Source organism: Eriocheir sinensis, chromosome 54 (genome assembly GCF_024679095.1).
Source record: "Eriocheir sinensis breed Jianghai 21 chromosome 54, ASM2467909v1, whole genome shotgun sequence".
NCBI classification, from domain to species: domain Eukaryota; kingdom Metazoa; phylum Arthropoda; class Malacostraca; order Decapoda; family Varunidae; genus Eriocheir; species Eriocheir sinensis.
The window spans coordinates 102,004-126,856 of NC_066562.1; the positions used below are offsets into that span (position 1 = coordinate 102,004).

The window sequence follows — 24,853 nt, forward strand, 5'->3', positions numbered from 1 at the left end:
TTTATATAAATATACCTATTTTTTCAATAAATCATTCATGGTCATGGATACATTCTATGTAATAGACCACAGCAATACAATAAAAATGAGAGTGAGCTTTCAAAATCATATTTAGGCATAGAAAAGACATCTTGAACCATTTCTACAGGTTTAGGTGCCATGAAGTAAAAGAAAACGATGATCGTATATATACGTACTAAACACTTTCCCTCCCGAACGTATATATACGTACTAAACACTTTACGGGTTAAAAACCTCCTTCAAACTCCACCATCACTCCCCATAATAAGACTCTAGAAGCCCTATAACTCTTATCTCCATAACAACCTCACTGAAACTCCACCATTTTTCCCCCATAACAATACTCCAGGAGGCCCCTCATCGCCCCTGCCCTACACACCCAAACATCCGACTTGGTGGTGATGGGTCGGCCCAGGTAGAGGTCCACCATCTCCGGGGCTCGGTAGGCCAGAGTGGTGTAGCGCTGCACCTCTTCCTCCACTCTTGACACCCCGTCCGTGGCGCCGCACAGCACCCGCGCCGTGGCCGAGCCAAAGTCACACAACACGTAGCTGCCGTCGCTGCTGATCAGGATGTTTTCGACCTGTGGGAGGGAGGGTGTCAGTAACAGTTTCAGCCTTTCTTGACATTTTCATACTGACTGCTCTTCTGGACTTCCTAACTGCATGCCTCTCTCTTTTCCTTGCACCAATTGGCTGGGACCAAACAAAAGAGTAAAGATGGGGGCATACGCTGTAGCTGAGCATGGCCTCGGCGCTCATCTCCGTAACACTAGCCCTTGAGCCTGTGGTGGGAAGAGCCCATCACCCCGGGACACAGGGTCAGCGTGACATCCAGGCTACCACAGTTTACCTTCCCCAGGTTTCCCCAGGTACCCATTAATTGACCAGCCCAAAAGGGAAGATGAACAGCTGGGTGAGCTCCACGCTGACTGCCCAGGTTGGGATTCAAACTCAGGACCGCAGATTCATAGTTAGGCACGCACCACTAGACCATGGATGCATTAAAGAAAATATCCACGGGTGAAAAACTTGCTATATGAAGACAGACTTAAGCATCTAATACAGCCAATGTCAAGAAGATGAGAAAGCAATTATAACAAGCAAATGAACTGAAGTTGCTAACCCATGGTTGCACTGCACATATTCTAAATGTTTTAGCTCATGATTTGGAAATTGGTAAAACAGAACATGTGGTTCGCGTTGTAAAATACTTTTGTAACTATCACTCTGCCTCAGCAAGATACCGTCAAAAAGGCGGTCAACGTCTTGTTCTGCCCCAGGACACTAGACGGACCATGTGCGGCTGACTGAAGATATGTATCTATATCAGCTCAGGAAAGTTTGTGAAGTTGACAGGGAAAATATTGGTATCAAAGTTAGAGAATGTTTTCTTTGGTTATTTTTCCATTCTATATTGTTGCCCTGTAATAAGATCAAGATTTAAATCAATGAAATTAGAAAAAAATCAAATAATATAAATCTTGATTTAAATCAATGATTTTTTTAAAATCATTTGATTTAAATCAGTGATTTGAATTAGTGATTTAAATCAACTTGATTTAAATCAAACAACCCTGCCATGGTGTCCTTTGCCATTTTTCCTTGTATTTCATTATGTAATTGGTTGTAAGTGTTTGTGTGATTGTTGGGTGTATGCATAGCTGGGCGTTATCGCGATAAGTTATCGCGATACTTTATTGCTGACAACAAAATCGAATTATCGGCCATCCGCTACTTATTTATATAAATATAGGTATCTTCGTTACTTTTGTAACCAAACTAGCGATAATAACTACTTTTTTTCCGCCTCTCAGAAAAAAAACATTGTCTCTTCCCTACTGCGCATGTGTGGCCCGGCCGCCCGGTGTTGTATGAAAAAAACTTTGGGGTATGAAATATGTTCGGAGAAGAGATTTCATACTTAGATCACAACATTAAAACACTTGGTCATTTTTTTGTTGTTGTTGTTACTCAAAAAACACTATATCTGAGAGAAAAATCATTTAACTTTGCCCCAAAAAATGATTATCCACTGCCTGTAATTTGTGATCCCGTTGTAAAGAGCGCAAACAGAGACCAGCGGCTGGTGTTACCACGTGGCGGCGTGGTGCGTGGCCTCTAAGCTGGGTCTCAAGTGACAGAGTGAGTGCCAGTGTTCCGGTTCCCAGTGCTTCAGTGCTTCTTTACTGAAGTGACTGTTACAAGTGTTAATGGTGATAAGTAAGAATAACTGAATAAGTTGTGATGGGCCAGTTCGTGAGAGACCAGTGTTTGTACAAAAAAAAACTCCAGCTTTTGACGGCGGGAACGGCAAACAACACAACACCGGTTCAGGCGTTTCTAGTATTACCGTCTATATGAACGGTCAACATGTGGTTTTCAGGTTTTGTGGTTTTGTAAGTTTTTAAAAATATAGGTAATGAAAATCTGAATTCATCTGTTTTTTTATTTGAAATATCGATATAGTATTGTTTTCGATACGGACTTATCGCTAGCTAGTATCGGAATTGTGGATTTATATCGGGTATCGGGTATCGGTTATCACCAATATTTGTGTCTCCAGTTAACGAATATCGGTTTTCACCGATAAGGTTTTCCATTATCAGTTATCAGGTATCGGGAGTAAGGTTTTCTGTTATCGTGCCCACCTATGGGTGTATGAGAGATTTATGTGTAATTGAATTGTAATATATTTAAATAATTGCTCTGATTCCTTTCCTTCTGTTTTGTTATGTCTGCCAAACTGAACCCCTTGTGGTAACATTCTACCTCCAGACAACAACGCACCATAGTTCACTGAACTACCCTCACTTGGGGACGTAACAATGTATTTATTTTCTGTTCTTTTGGCATGTGTTACTGGTGTTGTTGCGTAGTTACTGATGTTGTGACTTATGTTGAGCTTCAGCAAGGATGTTATGGTTGTATTTCAACCTGTGCAGGGGAGGTGCTGTTGTTGTGGAAGATGTTTGTTGTGTTGTTACTGATGCTGGTGCTTTGATTTTGTGTTTCAAGATTGATTATAATAATGAGCATCTCTTCTCCAACCTCAACCTATTTCAGCCTATTAGGTACGCACTTGTAGTTTCGTCATTCTGTCTGTGGTCTTCCTTCTCTCCAAGTTACTTTCCTATCTTCTCTCCTTCCTTCCTTTGATTTTTCCTGCCCTCTGTCTCTTTATTCCCAGCTACCATTCTTTCTTCCTTCTTTCTTTCCTTCCTTCCTTCCTTCTCTCCTTCCCTCTCCAGCTCTCCCTTCACACACTCTTCTTATAGCCTCCAGACAACTCCCACAAATTTCATGTTGGTTGTGGTATAAACATATCGAAGTCTGAGTCATAAGAGATTTCACAACTGGACTTGGATAACCAGTGACCATGTTCTTACTTCTTACATATACTGCCCATAAGTCACATATCGTCACCCTCATAAAATAATTGCCTGAGTCATTTTTCAGAGATTTCCAGGTTTTCATCAACATCAATTGTTCAACATGTGACGCCCATTTTTGTACAGCTGCCTTCGTCATTCAGGGTTTGAGTGTTCTAGAATTGGCCTTTTCATTTCTGCCTCAATCTTAACCCGGTAGCAGCGACGGGCCAAATTTGTGTCATGATATAAACCCCCCAAAATAGATGATGCATAAACTGATCACAAATGCTTTGATATATATTATGAAATGGTTTGTGAGAGTGATGATTTTTTCTCATTTTTCTCGCTTAGAGGGACCATTAAGAAACATGATCCCCACTGCTACTGGGTTAAGCCAAATGAGATAATGACAGTTCTTTTCTGATTTCCTGTAAAGTGGAAAATAATGACTTAGGCAGTTTCTTTACTAAGGTGATAATATACCTTGTTCTTACTTACACTAGACATACATAAGCCATTGGTCAGCATGAGGGTTCCTGAAATACCAAATGACCCGTTGGCGCTATGGACCAACACAAAGAAAGACTGTGAGTGTTTGGGCAATACCTTGAGGTCTCGGTGGATGATGGGAGGGTTGACGTGGTGCAGGCGGGACACAGCATCACAGACATCACAGAATACCTTGAGTACCTCCCCTTCCGTCAGGCCCGAACTAAATCTGGAGGGAGAGAGAAGAAAGAGGAACTATTAGGAGAAAGTCTTGTTGGTTATCAGAAAAGACCCAGGTTGGTATCATAAGACACTTTCACTCCTCACATCAGCTGTTTCTAAAGGTCAAAGAGGGGATCAATCAGGTTATAATGAGTGTTTTTTAGGTTCATGGTACAGAAGAAAGGTCAAGCTACAGCCATGGTCATAAAACTTCTCCTGTAAATCCCCCAAACTCCTATGAAAGCCTTGTCAAATGTGTGTTTCTTAGGTTCATGGTACAGAAGAAAGGTCAAGCTACAACCATGGTCATAAAACTTCTCCTGGAAATCCCCCAAACTCCTATGAAAGCCTTGTCAAATGTGTGTTTCTTAGGTTCATGGTACAGAAGAAGGGTCAAGCTACAACCATGGTCATAAAACTTCTCCTGGAAATCCCCCAAACTCCTGTGAAAGCCTTGTCAAATGTGTGTTTCTTAGGTTCATGGTACAGAAGAAAGGTCAAGCTACAACCATGGTCATAAAACTTCTGGAAATCCCCCAAACTCCTGTGAAAGCCTTGTCAAATGTGTGTTTCTTAGGTTCATAGTACAGAAGAAGGGTCAAGCTACAACCATGGTCATAAAACTTCTCCTGGAAATCCCCCAAACTCCTGTGAAAGCCTTGTCAAATGTGTGTTTCATAGGTTCATGATACAGAAGAAGGGTCAAGCTACAACCATGGTCATAAAACTTCTCCTGGAAATGCCCCAAACTCCTATGAAAGCCTTGTCAAATGTATGTTTCTTAGGTTCATGGTACAGAAGAAAGGTCAAGCTACAACCATGGTCATAAAACTTCTGGAAATCCCCCAAACTCCTGTGAAAGCCTTGTCAAATGTGTGTTTCATAGGTTCATGGTACAGAAGAAGGGTCAAGCTACTACCATGGTCATAAAACTTCTGGAAATGCCCCAAACTCCTATGAAAGTCTTGTCAAATGTATGTTTCTTAGGTTCATGGTACAGAAGAAGGGTCAAACAACCACCAGGGTCATAAAACTTCTAGAAATACTTTGGCGGGAATGAAGAGCAAAAGAACTAAAAACCAGAAGTAACAAGGAAAGAAGGAGGGAAGTAACAAGGAAGGAAGGAAGAAAGGAAGTACAAGACGATACGGAGACGCAAACAGGACGTGGTGATGACGCAAACAGGAGAAGAGAAAGTCAAGAGATAGAATGATAGGAAATACAATGCCACAGATACGTCAAAGAAAGAAAAAATAAGAGGAAATTAATCGAAAAACAGGAAGTGATAAGGAAAAGGAGACAATAGGGAGACAGAAACAAGAAGAAAGAGAATGTTAGGAGATAAAATACAGGGAAATACACCACATAAACAAATACATACAAAGAAAAGTAAAAGAAAATTAACCAAAAAACAGGAAGTGATAAGGAAAAGGAGACAATAGAGAAACAGAAACAAGAAGAAAGAGAATGTTAGGATAAAAAATACAAGGAAATACAACACCACATAAACAAATACATAAAGAAAAAATAAGAGGAAATTAATCAAAACGCAGGAATTGATAAGGAAAAGGAGACAATAGAGAGACAGAAACAAGAAGAGAATGTAGCGATAAAATACTAAGAAACACAAAACGACACATAAACAAATACATACAAAGAAATGAGAGAAAGAACAGAAAAAATGGGAAGAGATGATAAAAAGGAAGCAGGAACAGGAAAAAAAGACAAACACGAAGAGATGAAATTGAAGGGAACCATGAAAATACACAAACTCACACATGAATAAATAGATGACGCAGAGAAATAGAAGAAGGGAAGAAAGTGGAAGGGGAAGAAGGGAAGGGAAGTGAGGGGATGGGAAGGGAATGGAGGGGAAGGAATGGAAAAAGAAGAGAAGGAAAGGAATGGATAGGAAGGGAAGTGAGGGGACAGGAAGGGAATGGATGGGAAGGAAGGGAAAAGGAGAAGGGAATGGAGAGGAGGGGAAGGAAAGAAAGAAAGGGAAGGGAAGTGAAGGGAAATGAAGGGAAGGGAATGGAGGGGAAGGAAGGGAGAAGGAGAAGGGAATGGAGATGAGGGGAAGGAGAAGAAAGAAAGGGAAGGGAAGTGAAGGGATATGAAGGGAAGGGAATGGAGGGGAAGGAAGGGAAAAGGAGAAGGGAATGGAGAGGAGGGGAAGGAGAAGAAAGAAAGGGAAGGGAAGAGAAGGGAAGGGAAGGGAAGGGAATGGAGGAAGGAAGGAAAAGGAAGGAATGGAGAGGAGGAAGGAGAAGAAAGAAAGGGAAGGGGAGGGAAGGGAAGGGAATGGGGGGAAGGAAGGGAATGGGAAGAGAAGGGAATGGAAAGGAAATATGTGTAAATAAATGAAAAAAAAAAAAAAGCCCTCATGGTGAACTTGAGGAAATAATACATAAAAAAACAGTATTATTCTACTTTCTTCCCCGTCTCACAGCGGTACTTCTCACACTTCTCATCGGTTGGATCTCATTATTCTATGCATTTTGAGCCCCATTTATATGCGCCACAAACTGCTAGAAATGCCGCTAGTGATTTTTGAAATGTTAGTGAGTTTTTTGAGGCCGCCTCAGGACGTCACGGGGAGACTGAAATACTTTCTTCCCCGTCTCTTCCCACACTTCTCATCAGTTAGATCTCATTATTCTATGCATTTTGAACCCCATTTATGTGCGTCGCAAACTGCTAGAAACGCTGCTAGCAATTTTTGAAAAGTTGGATAATATTGACGAAAGCCAAAGCACGACGAAGCACACCCATACGTGGCGGCGGTCCAGCCGGTGTTGCGAGAAATACCTCCTCGCAGAAATGAGTCGAGGGGGGCGAAGCCCACCCAGAACCCCCGATTTTTCACGGGTCTCCCAAGTTGAGCCTCTCTGCAAGCTATTTTGCGGCTGCAGCGGCGGGTCCACAAAATGCATTGAAAAGTCAATCATTTAGTGATTTCCAGAGAAAAACAGCATCATATTTTGTCCAGAAATAAGCAGTCAGCATCTCGAAATTAGTAACGTCATTAAAACGAATATTTACCCTTCTTTTAACTTTATGCCCACTGTGCGTCCGTCGCTGACACCGCAAAATGTATCGCAGAGAGGTTCAACTTGTTTACAACATAGCGATGGAAATTTGAGTCACTCAGTTAGTTACCCATGAAATGTCAACACATGCAGGTATTATGCTCTCCCTCCCAGCCCCCTCCACTGCGCCCTGAGGCAGCCTCAAAAAACTCACTAACTTTTCAAAAATCACTAGCGGTGTTTCTAGCAGTTTGCGGCGCACATAAATGGGGTTCAAAATCCGTAGAATAATGAGATCCACCCGATGAGAAGTGTGAGAAGTACCGCTGTGAGATGGGGAAGAAAGTAGAACTTTACCAAAAAAACTCTATATCCATCTTTCCATACAAAAAAAAAAAAAAATAACAATCACCTATTGTTCATTAAAATAGAAGAGATAATTATAAGGAAAGAGAGGAAATTTAATGGTGCATATTCTCAAACATTTTTAGGGCTCACACACCCACATTTGATAAGGCTTTGGTAGAGGTTGTTGTGTTAGTATTTCCTTGGGTAGTTTTATGAGCCTAGCAATAGTTTGACAAGGTCAAGATTGTGTGTGGGTGTTTGGCAAGGCTTTGGTAGAGGTTGTGGGTGTTTGGCAAGGCTCTGGTGGAGATTGTGTGTATTTGAAAAGCCTTTGGTAGAGGTTGTGGGTATCTGATAAGGCTTTGGTTAAGGTTGTGTTAGTATTTCCATGGGTAGTTTTTCAAGCCTAGCGATAGTTTGACAAGGTAAAGATTGTGTGAGGGTGTTTGATAAGGCTTTGGTAGGGGTTGTGATTAGTATTTATATGGGTAGTTTTGTGAGTCTAGCAATACTTTGACAAGGTAGAGGATGTGAGTAAAGTTGGAAAGTTTTGTTTAGTCAGCGCAACATCTGTGGTCATGTGCCGGAGAGACAGAAGGGGAAGGAATTATAGAAGGGAACAGAACACAACCCCCGATTAATACCTGGTACCCATTCACTGCTGGGTGGACAGGGGCATAGGGTATTGGAAAAGCCACCCAAATTTTTCCACTCCGCCCGGGAATCGAACCCGGGCTCTCTTGGTTGTGAGCCGAGTGTGCTAACCACTGCACCACGAAGCCCCCAGAGGATGTGTGTGGGAGTTTGATAAGCCTTTGGTAGAAGTTGTGGGTATGTGATAAGGCTTTGGTAAAGGTTGTATTGGTATTTCCATGGGTAGTTTTATGAGCCTGGTGATAGAATGACAAGGCATCTGCACCACAAACATGAAAAACACTCAGGGAAACTCAACTATTCTCTTTTGCGGCCTGGAGAAAGTTATTATCGGAGCCGAACATGTCTGAGCATACAAGACTTACACACACACATTTGATAAGGCTTTCATAGAGGCTGTGTCAGTATTCCCAAGGGTAGTTTTATGAGCCTGCCGATAGTTTGCCAAGGCACAGAAAGACTACCACTGGTCCGAAGTCAATAAATCTTACTGAACTAACACTAACACGTCCATTTAGCTTGAGTTTCCTTGGTCCATGCAACGTTGCCAGATTGTCGTACTCAGCTTCCTGTTTGCCGATTTCCAACCCAAAAACTGCCTCCTCGACCCCAATAACTGCCTTCATATTTAATTATTGTTAAAATGGTCAATTATTGGTGTTTCTTGGCAATAGCAATAGCTCAGAAACCGGTAAATACGAGACTCTGAGTACGATAATCTGGTAACGTTGGGTCCGTACCTGGCATTAACTAGAGCCTCCTGTATGCCCTACTCACCTGTCATTCATGAAGTGCAGGAGGTGTTTCTTGCAGTAGGCCATCAGCAGGAGCACCTCATGCACTCCCCCGCCTATGTGGGTTACCCCGGAGTCCACGTACCCGACCAGAGTCCTCGGACCATTGAGCATTTTCTGCAGGAGAGCACAAGAAGGTAAGAAGGTGGGGAAAAATGGAGAAAATGTTGAAAAATATAATAATAGGAAACTTGTGTGTATATGAGGTGAATGTATATTGAAGTAAAAGAAAACAAATGAAGAAAATGACAAAAAATATAGTAATGGGAAACTTGTGTGGTGAAAGAAAATGCAAGTAATAGAGAGAGAAGTAAAAAAGTGAGAATATTGAAGAGAATGTCGATAAATATAATAACAGTAGACATGTGTGTATATGAGGTGAATACATATTGAAGTAAACAACAAATAAAAAGGGGAAAAAATATATTTTAGAAAAACTTGTATGGTGAAGAAAATCCAAGTAATATAGAGAGAGAAGTAAAAAATAGAGAATACAGAAGAAAATGTCAATAAATATAATAACAGGAGACGTGTGTGTATATGAGGTGAATACATATTGAAGTAAACAACAAAAATAGGGGAAAAAATATATTAAAGAAAAACTAGTATGGTGAAGAAAATCCAAGTAATATAGAGAGAGAAGTAAAAAAGTGAGAATACAGAAGAAAATGTCAATAAATATAATAACAGGAGACTTGTGTGTATATGAGGTGAATACATATTGAAGTAAACAACAAAACAAAACAGAAAAATGGGAAAAAATATATGAATGAGAAACTTGTGTGGTGAAAGAAAATCCAAGAAATACAGAGAAGTAAAAAAGCGATAAAAATAGAGAATGTCAAAAAATGTGATGATGGGGAAACTTCTGTAAAAACATGAGGTGAAGGAAAATGCAAGGAATAGGAATAGATGTAAAAAAATTGAAAAAAATGTTGTGTAAAAATGTGATGATAGAAAATGCAAGAAATATAAAAAGTGAGAAAATGAGGAGAATGTCAAAAAATGCGATGATGGGAAACTTGTGTAAAAATATAAGGTGAAGGAAAGAGGAAGAAATAGAAACAGAAAAAAAAAAATGATGAAAATGTAAAAAAAAATAATGAAACATGTAAAAATGCGATGATAGAAAATGCAAGAAATATAAGTGAGAAAAAATTAAGAGAATGTTGAAAAATATGATAATGAGAAACTTGTGTAAAAATATATGAGGTGAAGGAAAGTGCAAGAAATAGAAATAGAAGTAAAAAAATTGAAGAAAATGTAAAAAATACAAAGGAAAGTTGTGTAAAAATGTGTGATGATAGAAAATGCAAGAAATATAAGTGAGAAAAAATTAAGAGAATGTCCAAAAATATGATAATGGGAAACTTGTGTAAAAATATGAGGTGAAGGAAAATACAAGAAATAGAAATAGAAGTAAAAAAATTGAAGAAAATGTAAAAAATAAAAAGGAAAGTTGTGTAAAAATAAGTGATGATAGAAAATGCAAGAAATAGAAATAGCAATAAAAAAAGAAAATAAAAAACAATCATAAACAGTTGCGTAAAAATATGTGATGATAGAAAATGCAAGAAAAATAAGAATGTGAGAAAATGAGGCGAATGTCGAAAAATATGATAATGGGAAACTTGTGTAAAAATATATGAGGTGAGGGAGAGAGCAACAAATATAAATAAATGGAACAGCTTAAGGTTGGTCAAATGTAATCAAGCTCAACAGTGTGACAGTCTTGGAGTAAATTGAACTCGGAGAAAATTGAAGTTAGTGTTTGTCGCCTTCTTCAAAAACTCAGGAGGACTTCACTTCAACTTCACTTCTTCACTTCTTCACCTCTTCAAAATTTCACCTCTTCAAAACTTCCTCTTCAAAACTTCACCTCTTCAAAATTTTACCTCTTCAAAAACTTCACCTCGGCAAAATTTCACCTCTTCAAAACTTCCTCTTCAAAATTTCACCTCTTCAAAACTTCCTCTTTAAAACTTCACCTCTTCAAAATTTTACCTCTTCAAAAACTTCACCTCAGCAAAATTTCACCTCTTCAAAACTTCACCTCTTCAAAACTTCACCTCTTCAAAAACTTCACCTCTTCAAAATTTCACCTCTTCAAAACTTCACCTCGGCAAAATTTCACCTCTTCAAAACTTCACCTCTTCAAAACTTCACCTCTTCAAAAACTTCACCTCTTCAAAATTTCACCTCTTCAAAACTTCACCTCGGCAAAATTTCACCTCTTCAAAACTTCACCTCGGCAAAATTTCACCTCTTTAAAACTTCACCTCTTCAAAACTTCACCTCATCAAAACCTCACCTCATCAAAACTTCACCTCTTTAAAACTTCACCTCTTCAAAACCTCCCCTCTTTAAAACTTCACCTCTTCAAAACTTCACCTCTTTAAAACTTCACCTCTTCAAAACTTCACCTCTTCAAAACTTCACTTCTTCAGAATTTCACCTCTTCAAAACTTCCTCATTTTTTCTGGTTGTTGCAAGGACAGGAAAAACTCCTTCTCTTTCCTACCCTTCCCCTTCCTCTTCTCCTCCTTTTCCCTCCCTTCCTTCCCCTCCATTCCCTTCTCATCCCTCATCACCCTTCCTTCCATTTCTCCTCTTTATTTTCTACACTTTTTTCCCTCCTCTCCATATTTCCTTCCATTCCTTTCCTCCCCTTTCCCTTCCCTTTCTTCCTTCCTTCCTATCCATTCCCTTCCCTTCCCTGTATTTCCCTTCCATTCCTTTCCTCCCCTTGCCCTTGTCTTCTGTTTCCCTTCCTTCCTCTCTATTCCCTTCACTTCCCTTCCCCTTTACTTCCAATCCATTCCCTTCCTCCCCTCCCATTCCCTCACGTCCCTTTCATTCCATTCCTCATCTTTCTTTTTCTTTATTTATTTCCCTTCTCTCCCTTTTCCCTTCCCTTACTCTCCATTTCCTTATTCCCCTTTCATTCCTTTCCTCCCCTTCCCCTTCTCTTACTTTATCATTCCTTCCCCTCCATCCCCTAACTTCCCTTCCATTCCTTTCCTCCCCTTCCCCTTTCCTTCCTATCCATTCCTTTCCTTCCCCTCCATCCCCTAACTTCCCTTCCATTCCTTTCCTCCCCTTCCCCTTTCCTTCCTATCCATTCCTTTCCTTCCCCTCCATCCCCTAACTTCCCTTCCATTCCTTTCTTCCCTTTTCCGTCCTATCCATTCCTTTCCTTCCCCTCCATCCCCTAACTTCCCTTCCATTCCTTTCTTCCCCTTTCCTTCCTATCCATTCCTTTCCTTCCCCTCCATCCCCTCACTTCCATTCCTTTCCTCCCCTTCCCCTTTCCTTCCTATCCATTCCTTTCCTTCCCCTCCATCCCCTAACTTCCCTTCCATTCCTTTCTTCCCCTTCCCCTTTCCTTCCTATCCATTCCTTTCCTTTCCCTCCATCCCCTCACTTCCCTTCCATTCCTTTCCTCCCCTTCCCCTTTCCTTCCTATCCATTCCTTTCCTTCCCCTCCATCCCCTAACTTCCCTTCCATTCCTTTCCTCCCCTTCCCCTTTCCTTCCTATCCATTCCTTTCCTTCCCCTCCATCCCCTAACTTCCCTTCCATTCCTTTCCTCCTCTTTCTTTTCTTCACTTCATTCCCTTCTCTTCCTTTTCCCTTCCTTCCCCTCTATTCCCTTCCCTTCCCTTCCATTGCTTTTCTCCCCTTTCCTTCCCTTTTCTCCACTTCACTCAGGAGGGGAAGCTTCAGGAACAAACACCCGTAGCTTAGCGGCTAACATGAAAAAACATGAACCGTGAAAAAGAGCGAGAAAAAAAAATGATGGATGTCTTAACCACTCGATTCGATGTCTCTTCCGGCCTTTCATTCTTTATTCTTTCGTTCGGAGCAGCGTTTAACTCTTATTTTTTGCCCTTGAGTTGTCTCCCTTGCCATATAAAAAAAAGAAAAGGAAAAACTCGAGATGGTATTGTGTTACGAGTGTTTCCCTACGGGGCGTGACGTTACCCCAAGCAGTCGTGTTCACATTATGTGCCGAGTCTCTTGCTGTCTGTGAGGTTGTCCCAGGTCTGACCTCGGCACATAACAAGGACCAAGTGTAAACAATTGAATAAGGAAATTGATGGTAAAAGACTCCTCCTATTTCTTTTATATCTCCTCTTCTGTCTCCCATTGACCCCTTTCTTTCTCTACTTATTTGATTTCTTTTTTTCTAATTTTCCATTTTATTTTAACCCTCTCGAGCACTGTTTCCAATAAGTTTCTGTTCCGCTCACCATGCATTTCTCAGCCCGACCGGCCTTTTTTTGCCGCCGCGATACTCTACATTCCCGGACGTATTTTACCCTCACAGATATATCATACCCCAATGAATTTGGTATCAATGGCTTCATAAAGACTTGTACTAGAACATGCGCACATAAAAGTAGAGGAATATATATATATATATATATATATATATATATATATATATATATATATATATATATATATATATATATATATATATATATATATATATATATATATATAAACAATACAAACTTGTTTCAAGTCTCCGTATAGAGTATTGTAGACAATAAATCTGAAGTACCAACTCTTCCCCACTCGCTAGCTTGAAATTTTGTGGGCCAACTTTTTTAGCCGAATATATGTTTCGAAGCGGAATTTAGTGAGGATTCTTATGGTATCCTCAAAATCCTCATAAGCCTATTAGTTCCCGAGTTACACTGAGAAAACTGTATTTTTTTTGTCTCCCGTCAGAGTAACCTAACAAATAAAAATCGCTCAAAGCTCCTCATCTATGTTCCTTAGAAAGGTTGCCATATGTTACTATTAAAAAACTTATCCCAATAACTGACGCTCCCAAATTTGACGCACTTCCATCGAAAACTTAATTTTTAATCATTTTTTTTCCTTTATGATGCGTTTCATGTCATCGTGCGCCAGGACCTTTTACCCTTGGTGACACGAAACGCGTCATTGTGCGCGAGAGGGTTAATATTAATTTTACTTTATCTTTATTTCATTTTTTCTTTTCTTTCCTTTTTTTATACTCTTGTCATTGTCCTCCTCTGCCTCCTCCTCCTCCCCCAAATGATAAACATGATTAAAGTGAATAGATCGATAAAAAAATATTAATGAATGATTAAATTAACATGCAAAAAAAATAAATAAATAAGAACGATGATAACAACACCAAGATGAGCTTACACACAGACATACCAAAGGAGATAATCAATAATAGAAAAACAGTAATAACAACAACAACAAGAGCCACCACAACGAGGCACAACTCACGGCAATGTTAATCTCGTTGCGCGCCACCTCCAGGTCTTGCTCATTGTTGACGTACAGCCGCTTGAGGGCATAGCGCGCCCCGCCACTCCCCTTTACCAGGAACACCAGCGCAAACCCACCTGCCGGGGATGATAAGAAGAGTTAAAATACCATACATCACAAGCCATACTCAGTCCTGTAACACCAAGGTCCATATTCTTAAACATCTTGGTCTCCCATCACTGCTGTTTTCTAAGGCCAGAGATAGATTAACCAGGTTTTCATGGGTGGTGCAGAGGTCGTGTAAAACTATCGCCAGGGGAGGAAAGGAATGGAATGGGAAAGGAAGGAAAGGAACAGGGAGGAAGGAATGGGAAGAGAAGGGAAGGAATAGGAGAGGAAAGGGAAACTGAAGCAAAATGAAGAATGCAAAAGAGAAGGAAAGGGAAACAAAGAGAAGAAAAGGAAATGGAAGGAAAGGAATGGAAAGGAAGGGAAGGGAAGGAAAGGAATGGGAAGAGAAGGGAAGGAATAGGAGAGGAAAGGAAAACTGAAGCAAAATGAAGAATGCAAAGGAGAAGGAAAGGGAAGCAAAGAGAGGAAGAGGGAAGGAAAGGAAGGGAAGGGAAAAGAGGGGAAACCAAGGGAAGGGAAGAGGAAGGATAAAGTAAGAGGAGAAGGGGAGGAGGAAGAGGCGAAAGGGAGGAGGAGGAGGAGGAGAAGAGGAGAAGGGGAGGAGGAGGAGAAGGGGAGGGAAAGGAAGGGGAGGAGAGAGGAGGAGAGGGAAGGAAAAAGGTATAAAGTTGCTTTGGTTAAGTTACTCTGCCTTACCCTTCAGAATATAATGGGAGAGAGAGAGAGAGAGAGAGAGAGAGAGAGAGAGAGAGAGAGAGAGAGAGAGAGAGAGAGAGAGAGAGAGAGAGAGGAGAGGAGAGGAGAAGGAGAGGAGAGGAGGAGGTCAGAATATAATGGGGAGAAAGGAGAGGAGAGGAGAGGAGGAAGAGGAGGAGGAGGAGGAGGAGGAAGAGGAGCACAGACCTATATATTCCAGCTCAAGGGTGTGGAATCAGAGTTGGAGTCAGTAAAAATATATCCGACTTTGACTCCTTTACAATACATGTGGTGTGGTGTGACCTGGTGTGGTGTGGTGTAGTGTAGTGTAGCTGGGTGTGGTGTGGTGTAGTGAGGCTGGGTGTGGTGTGGTGCAGTGTGGCTGGGTGTGGTGTGGTGCAGTGTGGCTGGGTGTGGTGTGGTGCAGTGTGGCTGGGTGTGGTGTGGTGCAGTGTGGCTGGGTGTGGTGTGGTGCAGTGTGGCTGGGTGTGGTGTGGTGCAGTGTGGCTGGGTGTGGTGTGGTGCAGTGTGGCTGGGTGTGGTGTGGTGCAGTGTGGCTGGGTGTGGTGTGGCGCAGTGTGGCTGGGTGTGGTGTGGTGTAGTGTGGCTGGGTGGTGAGTGGCATAGTGTGGCTGGGTGTAGTGTGGCTGGGTGTGGTGTAGTGTAGTGAGGCTGGGTGTGGTGTGGTGCAGTGTGGCTGGGTATGGTGTGGTGTAGTGTGGCTGGGTGTGGTGTGGCTGGTGTGGTGCAGTGTGGCTGGGTGGTGTGGTGCAGTGTGGCTGGGTGTGGTGTGGTGCAGGTGTGGCTGGGTGTGGTTGTGTGGCTGGGTGTGGTGTGGTGCAGTGTGGCTGGGTGTGGTGTGGTGCAGTGTGGCTGGGTGTGGTGTGGTGCAGTGTGGCTGGGTGTGGTGTGGTGCAGTGTGGCTGGGTGTGGTGTGGTGCAGTGTGACTGGGTGTGGTGTGGTGCAGTGTGGCTGGGTGTGGTGTGGTGCAGTGTGGCTGGGTGTGGTGTGGTGCAGTGGCTGGGTGGTGTGGTGCAGTGTGACTGGGTGTGGTGTGGTGCAGGGTGCCTGGGTGTGGTGTGGTGCAGTGGGGCTGGGTGTGGTGTGGTGCAGTGTGGCTGGGTGTGGTGTGGTGCAGTGTGGCTGGGTGTGGTGTGGTGCAGTGTGTCTGGGTGTGGTGTGGTGCAGTGTGGCTGGGTGTGGTGTGGTGCAGTGTGACTGGGTGTGGTGTGGTGCAGTGTGACTGGGTGTGGTGTGGTGCAGTGTGGCTGGGTGTGGTGTGGTGCAGTGTGACTGGGTGTGGTGTGGTGCAGTGTGGCTGGGTGTGGTGTGGTGAAGTGTGGCTGGGTGTGGTCCTGTGCTGTGTGACTGGGTGTGGTGTGGTGCAGTGTGGCTGGGTGTGGTGTGGTGCAGTGTGACTGGGTGTGGTGTGGTGCAGTGTGGCTGGGTGTGGTGTGGTGCAGTGTGGCTGGGTGTGGTGTGGTGCAGTGTGACTGGGTGTGGTGTGGTGCAGTGTGGCTGGGTGTGGTGTGATATGGTGTGACTGGGTGTGGTGTGGTGCAGTGTGGCTGGGTGTGGTGTGGTGCAGTGTGGCTGGGTGTGGTGTGGTGCAGTGTGGCTGGGTGTGGTGTGGTGCAGTGTGGCTGGGTGTGGTGTGGTGCAGTGTGGCTGGGTGTGGTGTGATATGGTGTGACTGGGTGTGGTGTGGTGCAGTGTGGCTGGGTGTGGTGTGTTATGGTGTGTCTGGGTGTGGTGTGGTGCAGTGTGGCTGGGTGTGGTGTGATATGGTGTGACTGGGTGTGGTGTGGTGCAGTGTGGCTGGGTGTGGTGTGGTGCAGTGTGGCTGGGTGTGGTGTGATATGGTGTGACTGGGTGTGGTGTGGTGCAGTGTGGCTGGGTGTGGTGTGATATGGTGTGACTGGGTGTGGTGTGGTGCAGTGTGGCTGGGTGTGGTGTGGTGCAGTGTGGCTGGGTGTGGTGTGGTGCAGTGTGGCTGGGTGTGGTGTGGTGCAGTGTGGCTGGGTGTGGTGTGGTGCAGTGTGGCTGGGTGTGGTGTGGTGTAGTGTGGCTGGGTGGTGAGTGGCATAGTGTGGCTGGGTGTGGTGTGGCGCAGTGTGGCTGGGTATGGTGTAGTGTAATGAGGCTGGGTGTGGTGTGGTGCAGTGTGGCTGGGTGTGGTGTGGTGCAGTGTGGCTGGGTGTGGTGTGGTGCAGTGTGGCTGGGTGTGGTGTGTGGACTAGTGTGGCTGGGTGTGGTGTGGTGCAGTGTGGCTGGGTGTGGTGTGGTGCAGTGTGGCTGGGTGTGGTGTGGTGCAGTGTGGCTGGGTGTGGTGTGGTGTAGTGTGGCTGGGTGTGGTGTGGTGCAGTGTGGCTGGGTGTGGTGTGGTGCAGTGTGGCTGGGTGTGGTGAGTGGTGTAGTGTGGCTATGTGTGGTGTGGTGCAGTGTGGCTATGTGTGGTGTGGTGCAGTGTGGCTGGGTGTGGTGAGTGGTGTAGTGTGGCTATGTGTGGTGTGGTGCAGTGTGGCTATGTGTGGTGTGGTGCAGTGTGGCTGGGTGTGGTGAGTGGTGAAGTGTGGCTGGGTTTGATTTGCCTACCAGTGTGGTGCAGAAGAGGAGGAGGGAAAGGGGTGGAGTCTGGGCTAGAGGCGGAGTTGAAATTTTTTATACCAGACTCCACATCATTAATTTAAACTTCCATGGATTTTAAAAGGAATAATGAATAAGCTTTTGACCTATAGAGAGAAGGCATTAGTTTTATTCCTATTGTGCGGTACAGCCAGAAAAGTTCACACCCATAAAAATAAATGAATAAATAAATAAAACTTGAAATGAATAGAAGAAATAAAATATAAACAAAAGTGAATAAGGACAAAAGAGGAAATATAATAAAAAAATGAAGTGTAATTTTATATACTACATTAAAAAAAAAAGTTGAGAGAGAGAGAGAGAGAGAGAGAGAGAGAGAGAGAGAGAGAGAGAGAGAGAGAGCAATACCCAGCAAGACACAATACAATTTTAATACACACACACACACACACACACACTGACACACATAGAACAGTGCACTCCATTATCTAAGAGGCAGGGGTGTGTCTGTGTGTGTGTGTGTGTGTGTGTGTGTGTGTGTGTGTGTGCCACCCTCCCCCAACCATATCTTGTTCCCCAGTCCATATTACAGTGCCATAGACGATTTCTCTCTCTCTCTCTCTCTCTCTCTCTCTCTCTCTCTCTCTCTCTCTTACTTTTTTTTCTCATTCAACTCATTTTATCATATCTAATTTTACTTCATTTTCTACAGCATTTTTTTTTCTTTTCTTTCCCTCTGATTTGAAAATTGCAAATATCACGCCAGTGCACAAATCTGGCCCCAATAGTGTGCCCAACAATTACCGCCCAATTTCCACTCTCTCTCCCTTCTCTAAAATATTTGAATTATTAATGAAAAATAAATTAGTTGCATATCTTGATAGCAAGAACATTTTGGGTAGATGCCAATATGGCTTTAGGTCAGGTTCTAGCACTTATGACGCCCTCAGTATGTTTTCTTCTCATCTCTATTCTTCCCTTAACACTAAACAATCAGTCTTATCCATCTTTGTTGACTTCTCAAAGGCTTTTGATACCGTTAACCACATGATTCTACTCGACAAATTATATTTCTATGGTATACGAGGACCTCTACACTCCTGGTTTCAAGACTACCTAACAAACAGATCTCAGTGCACAATATATGATGGCCATAAGTCTTCCACTCGAAATATTTCTACTGGTGTCCCACAAGGGAGTGTTTTAGGGCCTATTTTGTTCCTTATATATATTAACGACATTACTAATATCTTCACCTCTGCCAACACCATCCTCTTTGCAGATGACATGACTTTGTATTTTACTGACTCTAATATTGAAACATTATTCTACAAGCTAACCAAGACCTCAACAAATTATATAATTGGTGTTTAAGCAACAGACTCACAATTAATACTAATAAAACCTTTTATATGTTCTTTTCTAACAAAGTAAATGTTTACTTGCCAGACCTTAAAATCAATAATAACCTTATTAGTAGATCAACTAGTTTTAAGTTTTTGGGAGTTATGTTTGATGAAAACCTTAATTTCAAATCCCATATAAATAATATTTTGAATAAACTTTCAAGAAGCACTGCTATGCTATATCGTCTAAGAGATTTTATGCCTATGAAGTACTAAAAATCTTGTATTATGCACATATATACCCTCACCTTCTGTACTGCAATCCTATCTGAGTACCACTTATGTCACCCACTTAACTAGTCTGAACTTACTACATAAAAGATAATTCGAATTATCACAAACAGTTCTTACCTTGAACACACCACCCCTCTCTTTAAAAACACAAAAATCCTCAAACTACAAGATATCACTAAACTTTCTATTGCTACCGGTATGTACAAACATCAGATCAGTGCCTCACTCCCTACTCATCTATATCCCACTAGACACAGAGAGCAGTTCTGCCTTCCATCACATCGCCTTACTCTTTCGGCACTCCACTATGTACCAGGGACCTTTGATCTGGAATTCCCTTCCCAGGATATAAAAAATGCTCCGTCTCTCAACATATTTAAAAACAAACTAAAGCTTCATCTGCTTGATACCTATTGATTGTTATCCAGTAAATTCCAATTTCTCATCAAGTCATATATAACGTCATCTCCCCCACACTTGTTCCGTAATGAATTACCCATTTATTCTGTCCTTTCCTCTATTATTATTATTATTATTATTATTATTATTATTATTATTATTATTATTGTAATATTATTATAATTATTATTATTATTATTATTATTATTATTATTATTATTATTATTATTATTATTATTGTTATTATTATCATTATTATTATTATTATTATTATTATTATTATTATTATTATTATTATTATTATTATTATTATTTCATTTTGCTTCATCCTATAATTCTGTATATAATTTCATTTGCTTCTTTGTACATTATTTTTTTTCTCTTTCTTTATTTTACTTTGGTTTATTATTTTTAATTATGGTATTATTGATTTAGCCGAGCTTCCATTATGTATGTATATCCTACCACTGTTATATTTCTAACTAATGTTCAGTATTCTGTATTTTGTATGTTTTTTTTGTTCAAAGTTATATTTGCAATATTCCTTTTTTTTTTCTTATATATCTATTGTCTTCACTTTTGCCTGAAAAGCTTATGCTTATATAAAGGCTGGCCTCTAACAATACATACAACATAATTATGTAACTGTACCTAATAGGCTATTAATAAATGTTTCAAATGTTTCAAATGTTATTTAAGCAAAGAGAAGAAAAGAAAAGGGGAGGAAAGAGAAAAAAGGAAAGGGGAGGAAAGGAAGGGAAGGGAAGAGAGGAAATGGGAGTGAAGGGAAGCCAAGGGAAGGGAAGAGGAAGGATAAGGGAGGGTGAAAAAGAAGAAGGGAAGGGAAGGGAAGGAAAGGGAAAAGAAGGAAAGGAAAGGGAGGAAAGGAAGGGAAGGGATAAAAGGAAGGGAATGGAAGGGAAGGGAGAAGGAAAAGGAAGGGGAATAAATCTACTTGAAAGACCAAGTAAACAAAGGAAGGAGTGACAAACTAGTGACAGAGAGAGAGAGAGGAGGGGAGTGGAGGAGGAGGAGGAGGAGGAGGAGGGAAGAAGTGGATAATGAGAGGAAGGAAGGAACATTGCAAGGAACACAAAGGCAGCCAGACCCAGATTCTCACACACTTTTGACTCACAATCTCACAACAATTTTCAAAGGCCACAAAGGAAATACTAACACTGCCTCTATGAAAGCATTATCTAGTGTGGGTCTGTAAGTCTTGTATTCTGGGATGCTCTCACCTCTCACAACTATTACCCAAGGCCTTATAAGAGGTTAGTTGGTTCACATGAGTCTTCTTTTCCCCCTTTCTTTCCCATCCCTTCTTTCCTCCCTTCCTTTCCCTTCCCATCCCTTTCTTTCACATCCTTCTCTTCCTTCAATCCTTCCATCCTTCTTTCCTCCCTTCCAATCTCTTCCCTTCCTTTCCCTTTCTTTCACATCCCTTCTTTTCTCCCTTCCCTTCCTTTCCCTTCCCATCCCTTTCTTTCCCATCCCTTCTTTCCTCCCTTCCTTTCCCTTCCCATCCCTTTCTTTCACATCCCTTCTTTCCTCCCTTCCAATCCCTTCTTTCCTCCCTTCCAATCTCTTCCCTTCCTTTCCCTTTCTTTCACATCCCTTCTTTTCTCCCTTCCCTTCCTTTCCCTTCCCATCCCTTTCTTTCCCATCCCTTCTTTTCTCCCTTCCAATCCTTTCCCTTCCTTTCCTTTCTTTCCCTTCCAATCCCTTTCTTTCCCATCCCTTCCCTTCCTTTCGTTTCCCTTTCCTTCCTTTCCTCCTTGTCTAACTATCACCAGGCTCATAAAACTACCCATGGATATACTAACACTGCCTCTATGAAAGCATTATCTAGTGTGGGTTTGTAAGTCCTGTATTCTGGGATGCTCTCACCTCTCATAACTATTACCCAAGGCCATAAAAGAGGTTAGTTGGGTTTGTATATGAGTGTTTTTTCAAGTTCATGGTGCAGAAGGCTTGTGGGTATTTCCATGGGTAGTTTTATGAGCCTAGTGATGGTTTGACAAGGCTTCTGAAAAACACCCATGAGAACTTGACTATATAAGAAAAAGTCGGTTCCACGAGAGCTGGCGGGCATAATCCTTCAGGGGTGGACTCACGGACTTGGCATCATTGCTTGGGTGACAGTCTCTGCATCGCTCATTGGCTGTTGTTTACTCAGGGCCGTTTTCACAGTCGTTTTGTTTTTGATCGTTACCTACGGCACCGATTGACGCTATAGTTTTCCACGTGAAACTGGCCGATGGGGTAGTGGCGGCTGCAGGGGAAGCGAGAGGTGTTAAGAGTGTGTGGTAAGGTGCGGGGCTAGGCTAACCCCACAGCCGCCACTACCCCATCAGCCAGTTTTGAGAGGAAATTCTATAGCAGCCATCGCCGCCATTGGTAACGATCAAAACAAACAAAACAACTGTGAAAGCGGCCCTAGATCTAACCTGCCGTGATATAGCCTATTATCCCTTGCCCTCTGCTACCTCTTTCAATCAGTACCATCACCCAAGCAGTGATACCAAGTCCGTGAGTCCACCCTTCAAGGATTATGACCGTCAGCTTACGTGGAACCGACTCTTTTTTATGGTCAGATTCTCATGAGTGTTTTTCAGAAGCCTTGTCAAACTATCACTAGGCTCATAAAACTACCCATGGAAATACCCACAAGCCTTCTGCACCATGAATGTGAAAGGAACACCCATGGAACCGACTTTTTTTTCATAGTCAAGTTCTTAGAGTGTTTTTCAGAACCCTTGTCAAACTATCACTAGGCTCATAAAACTACCCATGAAAATACCCACAAGCCTTCTGCACCATGAATGTGAAAGGAACACCCATGGAATCAACTTTTTTTTCATAGTCAAGTTCTTAGAGTGTTTTTCAGAAGCCTTGTCAAACTATCACTAGGCTCATAAAACTACCCATGGAAATACCCACAAGCCTTCTGCACCATGAACCTGAAACAACACTCAGCGAATCTGCCTAACCTCCTTTATGGCCTTGGGTAATAGTTGTGAGAGGTGAGAGCATCCCAGAATACAGGACTTACAAACCCACACTAGATAATGCTTTCATAGAGGCAGTGTTAGTATTTCCATGGGTAGTTTTATGAGCCTGGTGATAGTTAGACAAGGAGGAAAAGAAGGAAAGAGAAAGGAAAGGAAAGGAAGGGATGGGAAAGAAAGGGATGGGAAGGGAAAGAAAAGAAAGGAAGGGAAGGGATTGGAAGGGAGGAAAGAAGGGATGGGAAAGAAAGGGATGGGAAGGGAAAGAAAGGAAAGGAAGGGAAGGGATTGGAAGGGAGAAAAGAAAGGGATGGGAAGGGAAAGAAAGGAAAGGAAGGGAAGGGATTGGAAGGGAGGAAAGAAAGGATGGGAAAGAAAGGGATGGGAAGGAAAAGAAATGAAAGGAAGGAAGGATTGGAAGGGAGAAAAGAAGGGATGGGAAAGAAAGGGATGGGAAGGGAAAGAAAGGAAAGGAAGGGAAGGGATTGGAAGGGAGGAAAAAAGGGATGGGAAAGAAAAGGAAGGAAAGGAAAGGAAGGGATGGGAAAGAAAGGGATGGGAAGGGAAAGAAAGGAAAGGAAGGGAAGGGATTGGAAGGGAGGAAAGAAGGGATGGGAAAGAAAGGGATGGGAAGGGAAAGAAAGGAAAGGAAGGGAAGGGATTGGAAGGGGGGAAAGAAAGGATGTTAAAGAAAGGGATGGGAAGGGAAAGGAAGGGAAGGGATTGGAAGGGAGAAAAGAAGGGATGGGAAAGAAAGGGATGGGAAGGGAAAGAAAGGAAAGGAAGGGAAGGGATTGGAAGGGAGGAAAAAAGGGATGGGAAGGGAAAGAAAGGAAAGGAAGGGAAGGGAGGAAAGAAAGGATGGGAAGGGAAAGAAAGGAAAGGAAGGGAAGGGATTGGAAGGGAGGAAAGAAGGGATGGGAAAGAAAGGGATGGGAAGGAAAAGGAAGGAATAGGACAGGAAACCATGAACATGAAAACCACCCATGTTAACCCAACTAACCCTCTTTTGTGGCCTTTGAAAATAGATGCTGTGAGGGGTGATAGCATCCCAGAACACAAGCCTTGACACACCCACCCCGGCCCTGGCGCGTGGGAGGGCGTGAGTGTTGCTTTGAGAGAAAACTGTAGTTGTCTGGCAAGGCACAAAGACGTTTCTGTGCCATTGGAAGACTCTGGTATGCCACAGATGGAAATAATGATGTAAAGATGAGAGAGAGAGAGAGAGAGAGAGAGAGAGAGAGAGAGAGAGAGAGTGTATAAAAGAAACAGAATAAGTGAAGAAAGGACTAACTGATTGACTGACTGACCTGAAGATTGTGTGATACTCTTTGCACACATAAGCATTACAAGCTCTCCCTTCCTAGACCATTCCCTTAACCTGGTAGCTGCAGGGATCATGTTTCTTAAAGGTCCCTCTAAGTGCGAATAATGAGAAAAAATCATCACTCATGCAAACCATTTCATAAGATATATCAATGCATTTTTTTATCAGTTTATGCATCATCTACTTTTGGGGGTTTATAACATGGCAAAAATCTGGCCCGTCGCTGATACATGGTAAAGCCACAAATTTGGCCGTCGCTGATACCGGGTTAACATCAAATCCTACAATGCCATCAAGTCAGACCCAATTCCTGCCAAGACCACAAGGGAGGTAAGTTGGGTTCTCACGAGTGTTTCCTGTTCATGGTGCAGGGGCCTTGGGAAACTATCACTAAACTCATGAAACTACGCATGGATATACTAACACAAACTCCATGAAAGTCTTATCAAATGTGAGTGAAAAAGTTCTATATTCAATGACACTTTTTGACCTCCCAACAACTATTTCCAAAGGTTAGTTGGATTTTGTGAGTGTTTTTGAGGTTCACTAGGTCAGACCCCACTCCCTACAAGCTTTCTATACCCTTCTTATAGGTTAATGGCAACATCCACTACAATTTACTTTCTGAATGTAAAAGTATGGTGGAGATAGGTCTAGAAAATTCAAGAACTCCAGCCCATGTCTCCACAGCCCCAATTAATTCAACAGGCATAGTATTGGTAACTATTTAACATGCACTCAACTCTCTACTCTAGCTCATCCCTATGCTATCCAAATCCCTTATGCAAGAGTTAACTAGCATCTTCAGTCTTTCATCTACTTCACCAGTCATCTCTGGTAAACTACCAATATATAACATGCACAAGACTT

General features: G+C 42.3%; 1 protein-coding gene across 50 annotated transcripts in view; it reads right to left on the reverse strand.

The window, feature by feature from the left end:
- LOC126983473 (AP2-associated protein kinase 1-like) overlaps nt 1-24,853 on the reverse strand; it is a 129,893-nt gene that overhangs the window by 94,655 nt on the left and 10,385 nt on the right. For all 50 annotated transcript variants that reach the window (XM_050836222.1, XM_050836223.1, XM_050836221.1 and 47 more), the window contains exons 2-5: nt 14,210-14,328; nt 8,917-9,050; nt 4,001-4,112; nt 401-604 (exon numbers count right to left, since the gene is read on the reverse strand). In XM_050836222.1, coding sequence (XP_050692179.1) covers nt 401-604; nt 4,001-4,112; nt 8,917-9,050; nt 14,210-14,328 — 569 coding nt within the window. The remainder of the gene's footprint in view (nt 1-400; nt 605-4,000; nt 4,113-8,916; nt 9,051-14,209; nt 14,329-24,853) is intronic.